This window comes from Oncorhynchus nerka, linkage group LG20, assembly GCF_034236695.1.
Source record: "Oncorhynchus nerka isolate Pitt River linkage group LG20, Oner_Uvic_2.0, whole genome shotgun sequence".
Taxonomy (NCBI): Eukaryota; Metazoa; Chordata; class Actinopteri; order Salmoniformes; family Salmonidae; genus Oncorhynchus; species Oncorhynchus nerka.
Window position 1 is genome coordinate 70,578,190 of NC_088415.1, and position 16,352 is coordinate 70,594,541.

Genomic DNA, 16,352 nt, shown 5'->3' on the forward strand with positions numbered 1-16,352 from the left:
CCACTGATAGGATTTTCATCTGATCGTCTAACAGCCACACATCTGTGCATAATTGTTTTTGTTTTTTAACCTTTATTTAACTAGGCAAGTCAGTTAAGAACAAATTCTTAGTTACAATGACGGCCTACACCAAACCCGGTCGCTATGGGACTCCCGATCACGGCAAGCACCACCTTAGACCACTGTGCCACTTGCGAGCCCCTGTGCATGCATTATAAATTAGCAGTGTTGCAGTTTTACCAACATTTGGTGCATCTAACTGATTATAATAGCAGCCAAGAACATTCGCTAGCTTATTTGTTTGTGCTCTGATTACACAGAAGTGTCCAGGTCAGCAGTTTAGGGGGGAAAGGGGATACGTAGTCAGTTGTACAACTGAAATGTGACTTCCGCAATTAACCCGACCCCTCTGAATGAAAAGTGCAGTGGACTGCCTTAATCAGCATCCACATTTTCGGCACCCAGGGAACCCACTGCTTAACTGCCTTGCTCAGAACGACAAATTTTTACCTTGGGGATTTGATCCAGCAAACTTTCGGTTACAGGCCCAACACTCTTAACCACTAGGCCACCTGCCACCCCATGTTTACACAGATTACTTCAGCCATATGAAAAACCTTCCATAGCAAAATATACTTACCTAGCTAGCTAGTTAGCTACCTTCCTTTTGCTTCTCACCCATCTGGTGATTTCTAGCTAGCTACAGCTGCTAGCCTACAGCTGCTAGCTAGATTTTAATTTAACACTGAGCTTCAACCAATGCATACTATAGTCGAACCAACCAGCACAACTATAATATAATAAAATAGTTCACAAAAGCTAAAGTCAGTAAATGACAAAAGAGTTGTAAATACATTAGTTGTATTTTTTTTAAACAGCAGACTTTGTGTAAAAGCAAGCATTGTGAAAAAACGCTATATGTTAAGTTTTGAAACATCTAGGATCACAGAGCTAAATTAGCACATTTCTAAAATCCATGTAGATTGAATATCAGCTTTGATAGAAAATGATGTCATTTCTTGGTTTTTAATCACTCTTTATGGTAATGGTATGACATTATAAGATGATGTGAAAACATAAGTGAATAGGACCATTCCATTGTGGTCATTACACAATTAGGAACAAAGAAAGAATAATTTAATTTATTTGAGTTTACTACTGGAAAATCATAGGACCATAGTGCTGTAATGAGCCTGTGATTCTCATAGGTTTACACTAAATAACAAAGTTATCCCTCATTTTCAACTAATGTTGTTTTTCAGGAAGGACTGTTTTTCCAATTAACTCGCAATGGACCAGATGCATTTACATTAGGATAATAACCCTCTCCAGTGTCAGTCCAAAGTCTGACCAACCAAGAGGCAATGTCATTCGATCTGTTTGCCAAATGTCTCTATATAAACCCCCTCTCTAATAACAGCAGACACTAGAAAGCTCATCTCACACCCAGAGAACATAAAGGTAAGAACATAATGTATTATATCTTATTGGTTGGTCTCATTGGTATAATACAATTCAAATAAACCTACTATAATATTTTACAGCAGATTATGCAGCCTGCTGGATGTGTTTATTTGCAATACCGTATGTTTTTATGTATACTCCGTGCTTATGCATTGACAGATATTTACTGTAGATATTAATATGTATGTTGAAATTGAAATTCTCTGCTCTTACCCATTGCAGAACATACTATTATTCTATGCATTCTGTCACAAGCCAAACCACATGTAATGTTGAAGTTCTTGTGGAAATGTGGACATGAATAGAAAAGCTTGACAAGCCCCTTAAAGACAGGCCTGATGCAGGACAATACCTATCAGTCTGTGGTGTACGGAGATGATGCTACACAGATTTCTGACAAAATATTTGAGGTAAGTAAAAAACAATGTACATTTTATACCATATCTTTTTTAATAGAATATGAAGGGTATCATTTAAAAAAATATAGAAATATTTATTGTACTGTACATTTTTGATTAAACATATATTTTATTCTGGGTTTAGAGCAGATTCAAAGTTATGAATAATGAATAATCTGACTAAGAATTCAGTTTGTAGATGTGGTAGTGTAGACCATATCGTAATAGAGTACTGTTCTGTGCTGATGTTGCCACAGTGGGCTCTACAAGGTGACTCGGCAGAGTTGGAAAAGCACTCAGCCCACCTGGGTGTCCGTGACCATGCCAATGCCAGCCCTCTGCACTATGCCACCTCACACGGGCACATTAGCACCATACAGCTCATTGTGCAGTTGACTGGTCCAGATGGTAAGACTTACATATTTACTTATGTATTTATGTTAATATAATTATTATATTAATAAAACTTGAAACTATTTTTTATATTTTTTTTATTTATGCAGTGGTACCATGGGTCATAGGGAATATCTTCCTTATTGTCCCCACATTATCCCGCAAATCTGGACTTTTTTAGTTTTATCAATTGTATATTATTGATGTATTGAAGAAAAAAAAACTCTTATCTGTGACCTTGGTGAAGAACTGAGTGCCAGTGATGAGGAGGGCAACACGTCATTACACTGGGCTGTGCAGAGGACCCAGAGAGAGAGCTGTGCTTGCCTTCTGGACCTGGGAGCCAACCCGAACATCCTCAACCGCCGCCTCATGTCTCCCCTACACATGGCTGTCAGCCTCGGACACAACACTCTCATCGAGGTCCGTCCCCTACCTGACCCCCCATTCACCTCTACTCTACTACACCGCAATTATAGCACACCTCTATTCTTTAATACACCTCTATTATACTTCTAAACTTCTAGCTAGCTCACCTCTATGTAGGATGCTATTATTTATTCAGTCTAATAACATATATTATATGACATTAGGGGTGGCAGTTAGCCTAGTTTTTAGAGCGTTGTGTCAGTAACAGAAAGGTCGCTGGTTCGAATCCCAGGGCCGACTAGGTGAAAAGTCTGTCATTGTACCCTTGAGAAAGGCACTTAACCCTAATTGCTCCTGTAAGTCGCTTTGGATAAGAGTGTCTGCTAAATGACTAACATGTAAGAAGAAAAGTCTAATGTATATGATACTATATTATATGTAATTGTGTTTTTCCACAGTTATTGCTGTCTCACAGCAACACGGATGCCAACCTGGAGGGAGACCTGGGGAACACACCTGTAATGTTGGCCTGCTGTGTTGATAACCATGAAGCTCTCCATCTACTTGTGTGTGAATATTGAATATATGGCCACTGTATCATTTTCAAATGGTTTGTTCTTGCATGTTTGAACAAAGAGACGTGTGTGATTAATTGTTCATTATTGGTGTCCTACATTAGTTTTTTGTAATGTAACTGCTACTATCTGCACTAATTTCACCTGCTGTTCTCAGTTTAAATATGGAGCCAGACTATGTCAACAGAACAAGCTGGGGCATTATCCCATTCACGCAGCAGCCTTTGCAGGGGCCAAGAAATCAATGCAGATGGTTCTTCAGAAAGGTAAATAAGAAACAGATGTCTCCGAGCCCCAATGTCCCTCCTACTGTACATATTGTTTTATATTTTGGTAATCAAACAATATTCATCAGATAATTCTTACTCACTCATTTTCTCTGCTGAAGGTGAGGAAGTAGGTTACTCAATTGAATCGCACATCAACTATGTGGACAAATCATTCAGTACTCCTCTTCATCTGGCCGTCCGTGGAGGCAACCTGGAGGTGATCAAACTCTGCATAGAACAGGGAGCTAAAATGGACCAACAACAGGTATTTCGACTGGTGATGATGAAGTTAAGAAGCTTTTTGACATGTAAATAATCATTCAAACTGCACCTACAAATATCATATACCGTATACTCATGTGTCTGGATTTCAAAATCTAACACAAAAATAACTTTGGTTCTTCCTCAGAACGATAGACAAAAGCACATATATTTAGAAGGCTTCTGAGTAATAAAAAATACCAATTAGAAACCTTAATGATCATTTTCTTCCAATAGAAAACAATGTAAATATCACAGGCATTCATTTGAAAGGTTCTTAGAACTGAGATTCATACAATGTGGTACGGTAAGTAACAATAGGTTATTATGCATCCATAATCATCCACCCATAATTAGTACATTATCACTTCATGTTACTCCCACGAGACATTGGAAGATGACCACTAAATCTAATCTGTAATCTGTCATATCCTGACATCATTTCAAATTGGTCTGACTGATTGTAATCTATTTATTTTTTATTGAACCTTTATTGAACTAGGCGAGTCAATTAAGAACAAATTCTCTGTCATGTCTTTGTGCTTCGCTTTACAGTGTGACAAATCCACAGCCCTCCACTTTGCCTGCACCCAGGGAGCAACCGAGGCCGTCAAACTCATGCTATCAGCACATGATAGAGTCTGTGATGTCATCAATCTCACAGATGGCACTTGCCAAACTCCACTGCATAAGTAAAATACTGTAGTGTACACCGTATGTATTTTCATTGGACAATGTTTTGGGCTAAAAATGATATCCCGCTTTCTTAATTTTTTATCATGTGTTTCACCAACAGGACAACAATATTTGACCATGTTGAATTGGCTGAATACCTAATTTCAAAGGTAAACAGAACATGAAAAGAACCACCTGAAAGAGAACAGAATGAATATTTCCGGTGTTTCATAATCTTATCCTATTCATATTTCTTATTTGACAGGGCGGAGACATTAATGCCATTGACTGTAAGGGTCATACCCCACTGCTTTTGGCAACAAGTTGTAGCGCATGGAAAACAGTGAGCCTTCTTCTTACACATGGTAAGTATCTCAAAGAAAGGCGTACGGTATGTCTCCCACATTTAGTTTACACTAATTGTATGGTTTGTTATAACCATGTTCATGATCTCCTATTTTAGGGGCTAATTTGAAAATAAAAGACAAACATGGCTGCAATTTCCTTCACCTTGCCATCTTGCAGCCTAAAGGTCTGACAAACCTTCCTCCAGAATTCTTAAAGGTAATATTCTACCATTCATCAACCTGACAGAACTTTTAATAACAATGATGAAGCCTCCAAAATGACCACAAGGTCCACAAGGTTTTTAAGGCATAATCATAAGTTCTCAATATTGCAAAGATGAGCTCATATTTTTCTATTCTTGTGGGGATCTTGTAGGAAGATGTAGTGCATTACTGCCACCTATTGTAGAGAAGTTGAAACAAACGCAACACTGTTAGGCATTGTATTGAAGGTAAAATATTGAGACCATGCATTTTCTAGTAACATGTAGAATCAAACCATCACTATTTGCAAATCATTGTTCGATCTAGAGGACAGTTTACACTTGGTTTGTTAAACTCCTGAGGTGACAAAGTTCTCATATCATCTGTTCCTACACAGTGCAGCAGTGTGAGAGAGCTCCTGGATGCAGAGGACAATGAGGGTTGTACTCCCATGCACTATGCCTGCAGACTGGGCATTCCAGAGTCAGTGAAGAACATGCTCAGACTGAACGTCTCACTGGACCAGAAGTCAAAGCAGAAGAAATCTGCACTGCATTTCGCAGCCGAGTGAGTTACTTCTGAATAAATTCAACCCTCTAAACCTTTAATACATGACTGACCAGTTGACTTACCTTTAAAGCAGCAATCAGCAGTAGAAACGATAACAAAGCAGCCTCCCCTTCCGTGGTTTGGTAAAAAGCTGAGGGATTGGGCTGGAGAAATGTAATCACTCTCAAATTCATAGACAGAGGAATGGATGCAAGGCTTGACCATCTATGATATCAACATTATAGTTTTAACCATGTTTTGGGGCTATATAGTGTTTGTTTACATTTTCTTTGATTACAAACATTGGAGTAAAACACACTTATATTTTGCATTCTGATGGGGTACGACAGTTGAGCTAAGCTCATAAGTTATATTCTTCAAGAATCAATGGGTACATATCATGAATGTATAAGTCCGAGAATGGATGTACATATATTATAGAATGTCTTTGATAACATCTTCATGAGCAATCGTTTCTATTCCAGGTATGGGAGGATAAACACCTGCCACAGACTCCTGGAGAGCATGACCAACACCAGACTGCTGAATGAGGGAGATGAGAGGGGAATGACTCCCCTCCACCTGGCGTCCCGTGGCGGCCATGTTATAGTGGTGGACCTGCTGCTGCGGAAAGGAGCGCTGTTCCACAGGTACAGTACTTCAGACCTGCTACACACACACACCATTATTACCCTCATCAGCACCTGTAGAGGTCCCCAACCTCAATTACACTATGGTCTGTTGAGTGAAAACCAGGGTCTTTATCTTTTTACTACTTTTCCCATTTTGAATCATCTGCAGTAGTAATGAATGTTTACTGTATGCCATTGCAGTGATTATAAAGGTTGGACATGTCTACATCATGCTGCAGCAGAGGGATACAGCCAGACCATTATCATACTCCTGGCATCAAATATCAAACTGCTGGACAAAACAGATGAAGACAGGGTTTGGTTTCTCTCATTTTCTACATTCCTTTACCCTGAGGTGTGCTCATCCTTGTCTTTTTCTTTTGCTTAAGGGTTGTAAGATGTCGATGTTGAAATACAGAGGAAGTATTCCACTTATACAGATATCATTCTTCTTTCTAAAAAAGTTCATCTAAATATTATAGTTGCAGGTACATAGAATCCTCTGTTCTGATTTCAAAGTGCTATGTTTTACTGTTGGTGCAGAACACAGCGTTACATCTGGCTGCCAGAGAGGGCCATGTGGCTGCAGTGACACTGCTACTGGACAGAGGGGCCCAGATAACGCTCAACAAGAGTGATGCCTCCTTCCTCCACGAAGCTGTTCTCAACGGCAGGAAAGACGCAGCCATCGCTGTCATCCACAATGAGAGGTTGGTCCAATGTTGTAAAATACAGTGGATACTTATTCTCGTAACTACTTACAGTATGTGCTGTTGTGATGCTTTGACAGTACAGTGATGTGTTTGACGATTGGTATTGAGTTGAATTGCATGACAATGTCATGTTGACATGTACAATATAACCTGCTTGTTTCAGATGTGCTGAGGCTATGCTATTGTTCGAAGTGAAGTCAACTAAGCGATGCGTTGTCATGGACATGATAGAGTTCCTGCCAGAGTCATTCAAGGTTAGTTGTATCCAACAAACTATGCATGAAGGAAACTATCATAAAGGAAATGGATACAAATCTCTCCCATTTCCCAGTCAATGTTGCAACGGTGCAGTGTTTCTCCACAGCATCTTTTGGACACTTGTGTAAAGGAGTCAGATGATGACATAAATAGTACCAACTACTCTGTAAGTCTGTTCTCTCTATTCTATATCTGATATGACTTATTTAAAACTCAGAATCATTATTGCTTAATCAAATTCTAAAAAAAGTTCCAGTTAGGGTATGTGTTGTAATATAATACATTTTTTTTTATACAACAGATCGAGTACACTTTCAGATGGCTACAAGCTCCCATGCATGTCATTAAGCTTGCAAAAGCAGACAAAAGCTTTGACTTCCAGCCTCTCACTGCTCTGAACGTGAGTATCCACTGTAATACTGTAGACTGAACTTCACAGTTTTCAAACGTGGTATTTTGCTCCAGAGTTAAGGGCAATAAAGTTACCCCAACCAACATTTGAAAACAAAACGGTACAGTATGAGGAACAGGTCATAGGTGTATTTGTCATTCCCACAACACAACATTGCTGGATAAATGAAAAGAAAACATAATTATCTGATGTGTTGTCAAAGTGTGTGTATTGTTTTTACTAGTACATGGTGAAATTTAACCGCATAGAGCTTTTGACCCATCCTGTCTGCAAGAAGTATCTGGAAATGAAATGGTGAGTGACAATTCTAGACTGCATATACCTGTATATAGTGTACGAACGTTAGCATCATACTACTGTCTCCAACACTGTAAATATTGGCACCATCAAATGAAAAGTTGTGTATGCCATGCTACTGAATATAGTAGGTCATATACAGTGGGGAGAACAAGTATTTGATACACTGCCGATTTTGCAGGTTTTCCTACTTACAAAGCATGTAGAGGTCTGTAATTTTTATCATAGGTACACTTCAACTGTGAGAGATGGAATCTAAAACAAAAATCCATAAAATCACATTGTATGATTTTTAAGTAATTAATTTGAATTTTATTGCATGACATAAGTATTTGATATATCAGAAAAGCAGAACTTAATATTTGGTACAGAAACCTTTGTTTCCAATTACAGAGATCATACGTTTCCTGTAGTTCTTGACCAGGTTTGCACACACTGCAGCAGGGATTTTGGCCCACTCCTCCATACAGATCTTCTCCAGATCCTTCAGGTTTCAGGGCTGCCGCTGGGCAACACGGACTTTCAGCTCCCTCCAAAGATTTTCTATTGGGTTCAGGTCTGGAGACTGGCTAGGCCACTCCAGGACCTTGAGATGCTTCTTATGGAGCCACTCCTTAGTTTCACTGGCTGTGTGTTTCGAGTTGTTGTCATGCTGGAAGACCCAGCTACAACCCATCTTCAATGCTCTTACTGAGGGAAGGAGGTCGCGATACATGGCCCCATCCATCCTCCCCTCAGTACGGTGCAGTCGTCCTGTCCCCTTTGCAGAAAAGCATCCCCAAAGAATGATGTTTCCACCTCCATGCTTCACGGTTGGGATGGTGTTCTTGGGGTTGTACTCATCCTTCTTCTTCTTCCAAACACGGCAAGTGGAGTTTAGACCAAAAAGCTCTATTTTTGTCTCATCAGACCACATGACCTTCTCCCATTCCTCCTCTGGATCATCCAGATGGTCATTGGCAAACTTCAGACGGGCCTGGACATGCGCTGGCTTGAGCAGGCGGACCTTGCGTGCGCTGCAGGATTTTAATCCATGACGGCATGGTGTGTTACTAATGGTTCTTTGAGACTGTGGTCCCAGCTCTCTTCAGGTCATTGACCACATCCTGCCGTGTAGTTCTGGGCTGATCCCTCACCTTCCTCATGATCATTGATGCCCCACGAGGTGAGATCTTGCATGGAGCCCCAGACCGAGGGTGATTGACCGTCATCTTGTACTTCTTCCATTTTCTAATAATTGCACCAACAGTTGTTGCCTTCTCACCAAGCTGCTTGCATATTGTCCTATAGCCCATCCTAGCCTTGTGCAGGTTTACAATTTTATCCCTGATGTCCTTACACAGCTCTCTGGTCTTGGCCATTGTAGAGAGGTTGGAGTCTGTTTGATTGAGTGTGGACAGGAGTCTTTTATACAGGTAACGAGTTCAAACAGGTGCAGTTAATACAGGTAATGAGTGGAGAACAGGAGGGCTTCTTAAAGAAAAACTAACAGGTCTGTGAGAGTTGGAATTCTTACTGGTTGGTAGGTGATCAAATACTTATGTCATGCAATAAAATGCAAATAAATGACTTAAAAATCATACAATGTGATTTTCTGGATTTTTGTTTTAGATTCCGTCTCTCACAGTTGAAGTGTACCTATGATAACAATTACAGACCTATACATGCTTTGTAAGTAGAAAAAGCTGCAAAATCGGCAGTGTATCAAATACTTGTTCTCCCCACTGTACAAAATATATGTTCATGCATAGTCACCTGCGAATACTCACCATATAGTTCATTTGATCTGTTTAGGAATGCCTATGGTATGAAAGTGCACCTGCTAAATCTGGCCATCTACTCACTTGGTCTGGGGCCTCTGACACACATCATTCATACACTGAAGCCTGTCCTCAACACCAATGTCACCAATACCACGTCACCATCATCATCAGTCAGCATGGTGACCACATCCCTTGACGAGGTGCAGTTTAAGATCTGATTACATCCACAAGACATTAGACGTATTTTTAAGTGTATGTGTCTCACACACCAGTTCAATAATAACTTCTTCATCTTGACAGCAATGCTACATAATCACCACATGCATGTTCCTGATTCTTGCCATGAGTCTGTACGCAGTTGGCAAGGAGCTTGTGCAGATAGTTCAGCAGGTAATCATAGGCATCTAAAGCTGTTCTAAATACTGTAGCCCTAAGCCATGATATGTGATTTATCTGGTAATGCGAATCAACATGTCAAATATATTGTAACGTTAACCCAACACCTGGCGACCTTGTCAAGGGGTTTGGATCTCTTTGCTTAATGGCTAAGGTGTTGGGTTGACAGTTTCTGGAGTGGGGTTCGAGTCCCAGTCAGTGCTACCCCCTGGAATTTTCTACAATATTGGAAAATAAGTTGATGTAATTTGTTTCTATTCAAGGGTTCAAAGTACTTCTATGATGTGACCAATGCATTGGACTGGGGTGCTGCCATCAGTTCTCTGTTGTTTGTGATCCCTTTACTGATGGACCTGAAGGACACATGGCATTGGGAGGCTGGGGTAGTGGCAGTTCTTCTATCCTGGATAAACTTTCTGCTCTATTTCCAACGGTATGGACACTGAAAGTTATTTTTGCCATAAAATAGTGTAGGTTTACTGAGACCCATCTTTGAAGTAACATTTATATAAATTGATGAAATAAATGTATCGATCAACAAAAGCAATTTTAACAAATACATTTACTCTTGGTCCACAGGTTTGAACGTGTTGGGATCTACGTGGTGATGTTTTTAGAGATTGCAAAAACTCTTATAAGCATCATTGTACTCTTCTTCTTCCTGCTGCTGGCATTTGCCTTGGCGTTCTATGCCCTGATTCTAGATCATGTATGTTTACAGGACCATATAGATATACAAATGTGATGATTGAACATTGTATTGTGTCTGTGAAAAACAATGTCTGTGAAAATCTGTTTAAAATGACAGATAACTTGCACCTGTATTTGTATAATGGATCCCTACAATTACTTGTTCTTACATTGTTCCCAGAAACTTTTTGAAAATAGAGCTAGCATACCGCTAGTAATCATGCAAACATTTGTCATGATGGCTGGAGAACTCAACTACCAAGAAAATGTCCTGAAGCCATTTCTGGGAGGGATTCTGCCGTTCCCATATTTGACCTACTGCATTTTTGTTATGTTCACATTTGCTGTGCCCATTCTCCTCATTAACCTAATGGTAAGTCCTAAAATGCTACATGAAGCCATTTACCTATACTCCCTTTATAAACTACTGATGCTTCATTACAACTACATATTGTGTGACAGATTGGTTTGGCTGTTGGTGACATAGCAGAGGTACAGGCGAATGCTGAGCTGAAGCAAATTGGAATGCAGGTGTGTTTTGTCTTCTTTGTTGTGCTTTTTCAAACTCATAAAGCATTTTCAAAATCTCTACTAGTGATTGACTGGCAGGATCTTAAAAGAAGACATACATTCATGAAAAAATATTTGCCACCTTTCTGATTTTCTCTATTTTCTCTATTTTTTTTAACTGAATATTATCCGATCTTCAACCAAAACCTAATATTAGACAAAGGGAAGCTGAGTTTACAAATAGCAACAACAAAAAAGTACACTTATTTTATTTATTTAATTAACAAAGTTATGCAACACCAAATTCCACTGTGTGAAAAAGTAATTGCCCCCTTACACTCGATACCTGGTTGTGTCACTTTTAGCTGCAATGACTACAACCAAATGCTTCCTGGAGTTGTTTATCAGTCTCTCACATCGCTGTGGAGGAATTTTGACCCACTCTTGAATGCAGAACTGCTTTAACTCAGTGACATTTGTGGGTTTTCAAGCATGAACTGCTCGTTTCAAGTCCTGCCACAAAAATAGAGAAAATCAGAAAGGGGGCAAATACTTTTTCACGGGACTGTATATTATAAATCATTATTCAACAGATTGAGCTTCACACTAGTCTGGAAGAGAAAATGCCATACTGGTTAATGAAGAGGGTTGATCAGATCTCACTCACTGAGTACCCTAACAGAGCCTGTGACGGAAAGGTATGTCCCTTCTGATCATTTTTTTCAAGAATATGTTGCTAACCGTCATTTGAATGTTTGTATAAAATTGAAGAGCTTTCAAACTAAAGAACATAACAAATATTTTGAGATCTTCTCAAAGGACTTTCTTTAGTTTATAACATTTTTGAATCACTTAGTTTAAAGGATTGTTTAATCAACTAATATTCCACATGGAAATATTCATGGAGACGTGGAGGTTGCCCAAGCCCATCATAGGACACTGTTAGTATTTGGTACGGGAGGCGCTTGGTAAACAACATAGTCATGAATAGTTTGAATCTCCTTTAACAGAGAGAAATGTTATTTGCAATGCTGGGTATGGCGCATGAGAGAACCACTCTCAACCTCACCTCCCATCCACCTACACCTATGGAACAGGAAATCAGTAAACAGAAGTACAGGTAAGTACTTAGTTCACACCAGTTGTTTGTTTGACCTTATTTAAATACAACAGCAGAGCAATACACTACAAGTATTAACATTCAAATGTTTATCTGCATTTAGTTTATCAGTATTAAAAGATGTATGAATATTTAGTGCATTCTGCAAATGTATTTTTAAGTGCTTCCATTCTACACTCCTTTTGAGACTTTTCAAATAGATCATCTATTCATTCTCCAGGTTGAAGGAAATGTCTAATATTATTGAGAAGCAGCACAACCTTCTGAAGCTGATCGTTCAGAAGATGGAGATCAGTTCAGAGGCAGAAGAGCACGATGGTCCTCAGCTGTTCCAGGGCTACAGGGACAAGCCCCTCCCCTGTCAGAGCAAATGGAACCCTCTGCTGAGGGCACTGGCAGCCAGGAAGTAACAGCAACATATATTATCATGGGCTGTTTCCTACTAAATGCACTGTACACAAAACCATGGGTTGGATTAAGAAGGAATGTCGGGGTATGGTATCACCATTGTTAACAAAAGAAGACTTGGTGCATCCTCCTTGATTTGGACTATTATTAATACACATACCCCCCCCCTGCAACTACCACCACCCTTAAAACTTATCATATTTTCACCCCTGCACATCACCCATCTAATATTGCAGTTAAACTACTTGACATAGTGTTCCTTTACTAATGCACATTACAGTATGTAAGGAAACACAAGTGTCACGATTTAAAATCATTTCAATTGTAATTTGCATGGTTTTCTGAATCATTTGGTCAAATATAACCACATGGGGATGTTTGATGTTTGTATTTTCGAATGGTCATAAGATAGTATATATACCAGAAAAGTAGTCAGGATTATACATTTATAGTATGTGTGCATGCTTGATAAAGAGCTTTTAGCACCCCATATTTAAGTGTCCTTTAAACAATATTACTTGTTAAGGGTGTATTAATGACATGTTGTTTACGTAGTTGACTAGAAGGACAAGGATCTGATGTGTATACTGAATCCATTATGTTTTTCTCTTTTTGGCATCCTCTGTGGGCTCGGGCATGGGTTTCTTCCTCTTGTTTTCACTGTGTCCTGGAGAGAAATACATTTATTTTTATTTTTTAAAGGACAGCTTATTTGAGTGTCAATCCAATGAGTCCAGGACCCGTATTCACAAAGCATCTCAGAGTAGATGTGCTGATCTAGGATCAGGTCTCTCCATGTCTTATTCATCATGATTTAAAAGGCAAAAGGCTTTGTGAACACAGGCCCAGAATTACAGTATGAAAACTATTGATAACACATTATTACACTTTGAGAATTGAATGCCTACACATGTTCTCCAATCAATCAATCTTGTAAGTAAAACAATAGCCCACTGTACTATTATGGTAATGTTTGGGGGTCATGTATTAAAATGTGTTCTAACCTGAAGCAGGGCTCCTTCCCTCCTCTCTGTCTGGATTGGGACTGTGGGAGGAAGTCTGGGAGGAAGTCTTTACATGATGAGGAGGATGGGAAACAGGGGACCGGGAGGCGTGTGCACTAGAGGAGTGTGCAGTAACAGTTTGTCTGCACTCCTCCTGTTGGACTGCGGCATTAGGCTTTGTCCCTGGAGAGAGGAATGGGGGTGTTGTAAGTACCAGTTACCTCCTACAGTACATACAGTCTTCAATAGGAAACCCTTCAATGGATTTCCATGCATGGATCAGGACAGACATGGAAATAAATTAACCTAAACAGGTGCAACCATCAATGGATAATGTTGAACTGGACAGTTAATTGAAAAATGCATAAAAAGGGACATGGCAGAGACGTTGTAAAATGCTGCAAAATCTTGAACAGGCCGTATTGTCGTGAAAGTGGAGGCTTAGTCAATAAGCTGCATTATTTTGGGGCATGGAAACACAGGAGAGAGATACATGCTGTATCGTGTGTGTAAGAGAAAGAGATCAGTCTGTTGTTCTATATTGCATCTTTTTTATCTGCAACAACGCTAAATATTCCCCTGTAAATAATCATCCCCAGTGCCGGCACTGGGCATACGAGTTTGTTTTTAGGAACTTACTGTTAAGAGTTAAAATACAAGGTGTAATTTCAAAATGTGGTAATGTATCAGCAGTTTCTCTCTTGTATTGTAATGTCAGTCACTCAATTAAGATGTCAGCTTAAAAAAATAAAAAGTGAGTCTAACCAGCTATCTACACCTTGTAGCAATCATGGCTGAATTACTGACCAGGCACACCCAGGACATGTGCCCAGGGGCCCTGACCTCCAGGCAGCCCCAATTGATTTTGTTAGTATCTCTCACTCAAGATATCATATGAATATGGCATAAGTCATGGCAAACTGTGTAGAATTTCAGGAAATTTGCTTTAACATTTGTTGAAAACTATCTGTAAAACTGCAACATTGTCTCTGTACCCCGTAGCAAAATGTGTAGAACTGCAGTAACTGTACATAGAAATATAACTAATAATAATTCTCTCCGCCGTCAACAGGGGGACCAAGAAAATGTTTTTAGCTGCAAGGTGGGGGGGGGCACCTAAACCAAATCTCGTTTGGGCCCCCAAAAACCTAGGGCTGGCCCTGGCCTGAAATGTAAAAATGGAGAGTTGATCATCTCAGAGATACATGTGAATGAGGCGAAACAATAAATGCATGGAACTTTGAAGTTGCCTTTACCCAAACTACAATAAATTGATTATGGTCCTAGTAGCTCTCATGCCACTTTATTATGGACTCAGCTGACCCATTGATATTATGCACATGGCAATAATATCCCCCACTGATTATGCCTTCACACCACAAAGATAAGTAAATGACTAAGCCATTTCAAGCAAAAGACTAAAGAGAGAACACTCGTAGAAAGATATCTAGAAGATAGAAAGCACGTCCATGCAGTTAGTACAGTAGCATGCAATCACACAGAGTGACCTATCCTCTGTAATTAAAGTAGAATTTAGCAACTCATGACGATGAATTGCTTGTTCTGTTAAAAGAAACCGCACACCACGCCACCCAAGACTGTTTGTCCCATCCCCAAAAAGGATGAAATTCATATTTATTGATTTTAAATTGTTTTACAAAGTACACAAAATTTGTTGTATATTCATATATAATTTATATAATGAATCATTAATTTGTGCATGGTTATGCAATAATAACATTAAGATTGAGGAACATTTATTGGCATACATGCTGAAATGAACAAAAAAAATTAAAAAATACACTCGTATTAGAACAAATAAAATAGCATATTAACACTTTCTACACGCATTTTACAAAAAATGTTTTACTAACAAAGGTTAGACAAGCAATTAGGTCGTAAACAGGGTTTTAAAGCAAGGGTTAAGTTTTCCAGTTCAACACTCATATTAATGTCCAGACGAAAAAGCCAAGTCATGCTTTATCTAAATGCACAATGCGTTCCTTGTCCAAAACACTATCAAAGGCAATAAGCCCATGGAGACTGCAATAGAGTGAAGAAGTGCATACAGAAAGACAGTACAAACAAAAGTTGTCTGGTCCTAACTTACCCAAACGCAAGTAAAAACACACCATCCTAAGCCAAATTGTTGACAGCTCCAATTCATAAATACATTAACAAAATGCATAGAACATTTTATTTTCCTAATGGACACCTTGACCTACAAATGCTAACAAGGGAAAAACCAAAAGTACATACATCCAAACAATGGTATAACATTGTTTTTTTAAGCTCAAGTTTGTGCTGGTAATGTTCCAGGAGATTACTTGTTATCCAGTCGCAGTAGTTGTTCCTTACCATTGATGGTTAGTGATCTTAACTGTCCGTCTTCTTCCACCTCTACTCGTTCCTGTCCATTCTCCACAATTCTAAAAGTATGGGGGAATTTAAGATACATTTTAGTGTTCCTTTTCTAAATCAATGCACTTCTAAAAGAAGCAATGGTAAAGGACACACTATCATCAGATGCTATCTAGCCTAATTGCAACTAGCCATCTACTGTTCTATTCCCCCTTGAAACCATCACAATTAAAGACAAAAAAATATCAACTTCACTGTGTGGTTAGAGCTACTACTAATCTAAA

The 16,352-nt window shown here is 39.2% G+C and overlaps 2 protein-coding genes across 4 annotated transcripts in view; one reads left to right on the forward strand and one right to left on the reverse strand.

Moving 5' to 3' along the window:
• LOC115103056 (transient receptor potential cation channel subfamily A member 1) lies at positions 1-14,952 on the forward strand. The gene is made up of 28 exons (XM_029623653.2): positions 1-1,461; positions 1,687-1,874; positions 2,120-2,270; positions 2,503-2,678; positions 3,083-3,190; positions 3,357-3,465; positions 3,588-3,733; positions 4,285-4,421; positions 4,526-4,574; positions 4,670-4,769; positions 4,868-4,968; positions 5,353-5,522; positions 5,990-6,154; positions 6,338-6,452; positions 6,680-6,846; positions 7,013-7,103; positions 7,214-7,273; positions 7,409-7,507; positions 7,743-7,813; positions 9,611-9,779; positions 9,880-9,969; positions 10,239-10,408; positions 10,555-10,684; positions 10,847-11,038; positions 11,128-11,196; positions 11,769-11,873; positions 12,186-12,295; positions 12,516-14,952. Exons 2-28 carry the CDS (start codon positions 1,803-1,805, stop codon positions 12,703-12,705), a joined length of 3,312 nt encoding a protein of 1,103 aa, XP_029479513.1. The 5' UTR covers positions 1-1,461; positions 1,687-1,802; the 3' UTR covers positions 12,706-14,952.
• Positions 11,434-16,352, reverse strand: part of LOC115103057 (dnaJ homolog subfamily B member 6-like) — a 16,670-nt gene continuing 11,751 nt past the window's right edge. For 2 of the 3 annotated variants that reach the window (XM_029623654.2, XM_029623655.2), the window contains 3 exons: positions 16,066-16,136; positions 13,708-13,890; positions 11,434-13,370 (listed from right to left, as the gene is read on the reverse strand). In XM_029623654.2, the coding sequence (XP_029479514.2) occupies positions 13,300-13,370; positions 13,708-13,890; positions 16,066-16,136 (325 nt within the window). In that variant the 3' untranslated portion in view covers positions 11,434-13,299. Of the gene's footprint in view, positions 13,371-13,707; positions 13,891-15,303; positions 16,137-16,352 lie in introns of those variants that run through there. The other variant, XM_029623656.2, reaches the window with a different exon arrangement.